Genomic DNA, 6,146 nt, shown 5'->3' on the forward strand with positions numbered 1-6,146 from the left:
TGGAAAAATACAGAAAGGGATAAATAAAGAATGATTGGGCACTTTCCTGTTAAGCATAAGCTGCGGCGAAAATGGCGTCGTACCGGCGTGCCTCAAACAGGACAAAGGGTCGAAAATCCTTATTGTTCCGTCTTTTTTTCACTTTAACGTTTATTGTTATTGAGTCTATTGTAATCACTTCGGGGTCACCAATGTTAAAATGTATAATTTACCCTTTTTTTCCAATTATTCCCTTTTGAGACCGCGGCCGCGGTTTCTCACACACACACACACACGAAGAAGGAAGAGCGACGCGTCGACGCGTCGACGCGTCGCGAATATGGCGGGCAGTGTTGCCAACCTCCGGCGACATCAATAATGAGCCGCAACATAAATAATATCTTTTTTAACAGTACATCATCACCATAGTATTATCTTGAGGTTCTGAAATATATAAAATAGGACTATTAACTTACTTCTAACACTTACCATGACCAATATTTTTATTTCTTTGATATAAATAAAAAGTAGTATAAAATACGGTATTTTATACTACTTATTATATAAATAATGCATTGACTTCTTGCAATATAGGTTAGTATTAATTGTATCACTAATACTTATTTTACTTACATAAACACTTGTTTCTGGCAAAATAACTTGTCACCAACAAATAATATATCTTCGGTAAGTTCCTTTGATGAATCCAGTTTCCAATATGCTAAATCTTTTATCGTTGACACGAAGTTAAATTTTAAAGGGAAGATTACACTTTTAACGTATTATATTTATAAATATAACTTAATCTGTTATGATTATATAGTTTATTTTAGATTTAAAGTTTTGACATATACTTTTATCTGTTGGATGTATTTATCGAATGTGACCAGAAAGCCAATTAAATTAGCTACTCTAATAAGTTTTGCTATTTTTTAGTTAAACCGATTCGAATGTTATCGACTTCAAAACTAAAATATTTTTTACAGAAAAAGAAAACTCTCAAGCAATATTTCAACAACAACTTGAAAAAGTGTACCGTTTAGTCCATTGGCTTTATTTTTAATTAGGAGAAAAGTAAAATCGATTCAAAAATTATCAAACTCATTTTTTTTTTTTTTATCAAAAAAGTAAGAACTCTCAAACGATATTTTTTTTTCTGCATAATTCTCAGAAGGTTCTCTTACGACCGAAAAAATGTGTACTGTTGTAGTCAATTTCTTTCATTTTTAATTAGGAGAAATGTAAAATCGATTCGAAAATTATCGACTTCAAAATTTAAATACTTTTTTTTTACAAAAAAGTAAGAATACTTAAACGATATTTTTCTTCTTTGAAGCATTCTCAGACGATTCTCTAGCGACCGAAAAAATGTGTACCGTTGGAGTCAATTTCTTTCATATTCAATTAGGAGAAAAGTAAATTTGATTCTAAAGTTTTCGACTTGAAAATTCAAAAAATTTAAAAGTTCAAAACTTACCTTCGCCCTTTTCAGCAACCTTACTGGATGAATTTTGTAAAATCCTTAGTAGTATTTACCTAGTAATACTATATGTACGTAATTACAGAAAGATCTTTACAAGGTTCAATATTTAAAATAATCTACCTTATTTATACAAAATATAGCGATATTAAAGCGTTTGCGGGTTAGGTGATTTATACTATTCTATGTTAATACTTTTAGTTTGTCTATATCTATACGAATATTATAAAGAGGAAAAATTTTGTATTGTTTGCGCGCGCCTACTTCTTCCCCCCGAAAAACGCAAATTGTTCCTATAACTGCGCCTTAAATCATGACTCTTCCTATTTTATAAATATTAAATAATATAAGTTACAACAGAATGTGAAATACATTTTTTGTTTCTCCTCTCCACACCTGTTTTGGCATTATAATCTTTAACCATTTTTATTATTGAGAGACTGACACTAAATATTTTTAAAAATTGTTAAAAATATTTAACCTAAAATTTAAAAAAAGAATCAAAATAGTATTAACACTTTTTCCTATCGTGGTTTGCGAAACGTAGCTACAACGGATTAAATAGCTAGCTTTCGCCCACCACTTTGTCCGCGTGGTAGTAAAAATTAAGTAGACTATGTATTCTTCCAGACTATGGTCTACATCTATGACAAATTTCAACAAGATCTATTCAGCCATTTAAGCCGCAAACTCTAACAAACATCTATCCATTTATTTACCTTAACTTTCGAATTTACAATTTGTATGATTAGTAAGATTATTGCAACATTAGTTATAAGTAAAAATTAAAATGAATGGCTGAAATGGCAAAAAATTTGATCGAACATTTTATATTTACCTGTAATATCTGTCACGAAATCATTTTTAAAGTTATTTCCCTTCGTCTTTGTATATTCCCTCAACATTTGAATCACTGTATCCATACGCATAACCTAAAAAAAATTGGTAAATTTGAAATTTTCCACAAAAAAGGCTATTATAAACAAGTACTAATTTAAATACCTTATGCGTGAGTTCTGTAACCATCAAAATCTTGTCTTCATACTGGTTGATAGTTGTTTTATAACCAGGCCAAATCTGCAGATTATACTCCGGAATGTCAATCTAAAACAAAATTATCCATTTGTCCTTTTTAACAGATCAAAAATAATCACAAGCTTAGATAAAAAGTCTGTAAAAAGGACATGTACGTTAGTAAAAGTAGAACAAAAGATAAAAAATTAAGGACACAGTTGTAAATTAAATAGCTTTTTTCCTCTTCCCCTTCCTGCGCGTCTCTTCCACTGTCAAATCCATTTTTTCTTCCCATCCTTTCCTCCCGAGGCAGGGGTCGAAAGGAAAAGGGACTAAAATCAGGCCTATGGTACAACACTCATCAGAGTTAACGCAGAATTGCACCAACTTCATGCCTTACCTTAGCTTCAGGATTAAAGAAGTCTCTGCCAACAAGATTCAACTGCAGTAAGTGGAAGCATTTGCGGATGATAATGTTGAAAACTTGTAGATAGTGGTAATCACCCGGGCTCACTGCAGTTGTTAGCTGTTGGCGAAAAATATACACTCATATATCAGATTATACAAAAACATTTGTTTTCTTGTTATGGTTGTGTTACTGTAATTAACTTAAATTGGTATTATATATTAAAAATGTAATTGTAGTGTTAAATTAGGTAATAACTTATCTTAAAAATAAGTATTATTTTATACGAGCTTTTGCCCAGTACTCCGTTCACATGGAATTTAAATAAATACAAAAGTAAATAGCACGTGTGTTCTAGACTATCTTCTACATCTAAGCCAAATTTCATTATGATCTATTAAGCAGTTTAGGCTACAAACTCTAACTAATATCCATACATTCATCCAAACTTTCGCATTTATAATATTAGTAAGATGGTATGTCAAAGTGAAAATGTGCTTTAGAAATTTGCTAAGTAAATGTTGGTGTGATTAGGCATTATACATTTCTAGCATCAATATGTGCAATGGAATATCTATAATCTGTAAGAAAGATTCTATACATATACAATAGTATCATGACTAAATCGATTTTGGTATTTAGTTACATTTAGTAGTACCAACCTGTTAGGCATCTTGCAACTAACAAAATTAAGGCAAATACCATAAAATTTAAAAATAGAAATTTCTGTGTATGTGTGGCTTGTAATGACTTTCAAAATTCACTGTCATTTAAATCCAAAGTAAAAAGCAATCATACCTTTATCATTATTCTCATCTTTTCTCCATCAGTTCTGCGATTGGAACATAGCTCTAATGGCTCGGGATGAAGTCTTTTAATAGTGTAAAGAACAGTTCCATCAAATAGATATCTATAACAATGTAAAAATTAAAAAATTGAGCAAAGATAACAAGCTTCATCAACTAGTCAGCTATCAGCAGAAGCTATATAATAAAACAGATATCATCATGATGCATTTAATTTATAGCCTGTTTATCAGTGTCCAATAGACTTATGTAAATCAATCCTAAACCGGTTAAAGTCCTGGTAGCTAAAATCAACCTTAAGAGGTGCAGCTCAATAACTTATGTATCATGTACAATAACTATGTAAGCCAAAGAGTTGAGAGCTTTCAATAAATTGTTGTTCATAGCACTAAATGTAAACCAGAACTCCAAGCAGGTACTGATTTTTTTTTTCTTACAAGGGACTTTGCCACTAAGTAACAATAATGCCCCATAACTCTAAAACTAACAAAACACAATTATCTAACTTCTTTCTTAAACAAATGTCAGCCAACTCTAACATCAGCCTGGTCTTGTCTAGACAGTTAAGCCAGGATAGTGTTAAAGTGACCAAGATACTAATTTACCGGAGCTGTGTGTCCACTAATCAACTTCACACATATGAATGAATATGAATCTGCAGATTAATTTTAGTTTAGTTACCCATGTATATCGCTGGACAAATAAAAAATATAAAGATGAAAATTACTAACAGAATACTTTGTTTTACTGCTTATTGGAAAATTGTGATACACTTTAACAAATAAGCTTCACATAGCTTGTTCCGTTTCATATTATGCATATGACAAAATTTTATATTTCTTGGCAGTACAAAGTGCATATGATTATTACTGATATCTATATGGATTTTATAACTGTAATAATGCACCTATCAAATAAATTAGATATAAACATACCCGCCGAGGGTCTTACTGTGAATTTTCAATAGACCTATACGAACAGCGGTGTTGTCCTCCTCCGGAGTAATATCCACATGGTATTGATACAGACTCCATTGCGGTGTGGTTTCAACAGCAAAATAATTAACCAGCAAGTCAAGAGGATAACCATAGCTTCCTACAAAAATTATAACATTTTATTTAAAAGTTCTTTTAGAATTTTTAATGGTGAAAATGGAAAATTGAGGAACTAGACTTATTTTACTTTATTTAAATATATAAATTTGACTTATGAAGCAGTTTATATAGAAAGAAAATAATGATGAAAGAGAACTTTACTTTGCATTCTAGTAAATCCAAAATCTAGTAAGTTTGTATTGAAAAATACAAACAGAATATACAACAAGAAAATTTTTGTCTATGAAGTATATTTTGTAAACTTGTACTTTTATGTCAAGGACCTAACTTACCTTTTTTAGATGTAACATAAGTAGGTTTTGTATGGAGCGCAGTAGTTTGCTCTGACAAAATGCGACCGCCGCCGCGTCGGGACCCGCGACCGCCGCCGCGTCGGGACCCGCGACCGCCTGCTGATGGGCCAGCATCACCGCCAATCGAAGGTGCCTGACCTTTAAATAAAAATTGTATTAGACAATGAAAGAAAAAATAATTGCTCATGTGTTAATGTTAACTTGCCTATATTTATCTTTTGCAGACGCTGTTGTACATCAACGTCGGCTGGATGTTCATGGGTAGTTGGGTTACTTCTATGAGACGCGCGACTAACGGAAGCCGATGGTACGGGAACGCCAGCCCTAACAGGGGGAGCTACTGTCGGCGGGCCCCAAGCAGATGGTGGTTGAGGGCGAGGCCCTGGAGATGCTGGCTGCTGTTGCGGCGGGTCTCGTTGTTGTTCACCAGGACGCCGCGGCTGCTGGGTGGCACCATCGCCACCTCTCCTTGCCCGAGCTCGCGCTCGACCTCTTCCGCGTTGCTCAGACATACTAAAGAAAACAATAGCATGAAATTGATATAAAATTAAAGTTCATAAAGCCCTCGTGTCTAGCATTTGAAATATTAGAAGTTCATTAATAAGTTGTTTTGAAACTGGCCGATTGAGCAAAACAAAACAAAAATGGCGACAATTTTTATTCGTTAAATCGTGAAGTGATAAAAGTTTATAAAACGTCTTGGTAACATTAAGGTAAATCAAAATGTTTAATTAAGCATTCGTTAAGTAATTTTAAAATGAAAGTTAAAATAGGTATTTTGTGAGACGGTATAAAGAAAACTTTAGCAATTTTGGCACAGTATTTATAAATGTAAATATGTACACAATGTATAAAGCTCTGTATTAATTGTGAACCTTAATAATTAGTAAGATATCCTGAATTTTGTAAGCCAAAATATTATTTCAAGTGAAAAGAAATCCGATACAATAAAGGCGTTTGTTCAACGCAAGATGGCCGAACGAATCCCTACTCCCTAAAACTCTACTCTATAACTGTGTTGCCAACCCCAAAAAGGTAAAAAACAACAACTCG

The 6,146-nt window shown here is 32.7% G+C and overlaps 1 protein-coding gene across 1 annotated transcript in view; it reads right to left on the reverse strand.

Moving 5' to 3' along the window:
- The window catches only part of LOC106110395 (protein aubergine-like), a 17,895-nt gene extending 14,134 nt beyond the window's left edge, over positions 1 to 3,761 (reverse strand). The window contains exons 1-4 of the mRNA XM_013292220.1: positions 3,678 to 3,761; positions 2,874 to 2,999; positions 2,462 to 2,563; positions 2,298 to 2,391 (exon numbers count right to left, since the gene is read on the reverse strand). Coding sequence (XP_013147674.1) covers positions 2,298 to 2,391; positions 2,462 to 2,563; positions 2,874 to 2,999; positions 3,678 to 3,695 — 340 coding nt within the window. The 5' untranslated portion in view covers positions 3,696 to 3,761. The remainder of the gene's footprint in view (positions 1 to 2,297; positions 2,392 to 2,461; positions 2,564 to 2,873; positions 3,000 to 3,677) is intronic.
- Positions 3,762 to 6,146: the final 2,385 nt, after the last annotated feature.

Source organism: Papilio polytes, unplaced genomic scaffold (genome assembly GCF_000836215.1).
Source record: "Papilio polytes unplaced genomic scaffold, Ppol_1.0 DF820645.1, whole genome shotgun sequence".
NCBI lineage: Eukaryota > Metazoa > Arthropoda > Insecta > Lepidoptera > Papilionidae > Papilio > Papilio polytes.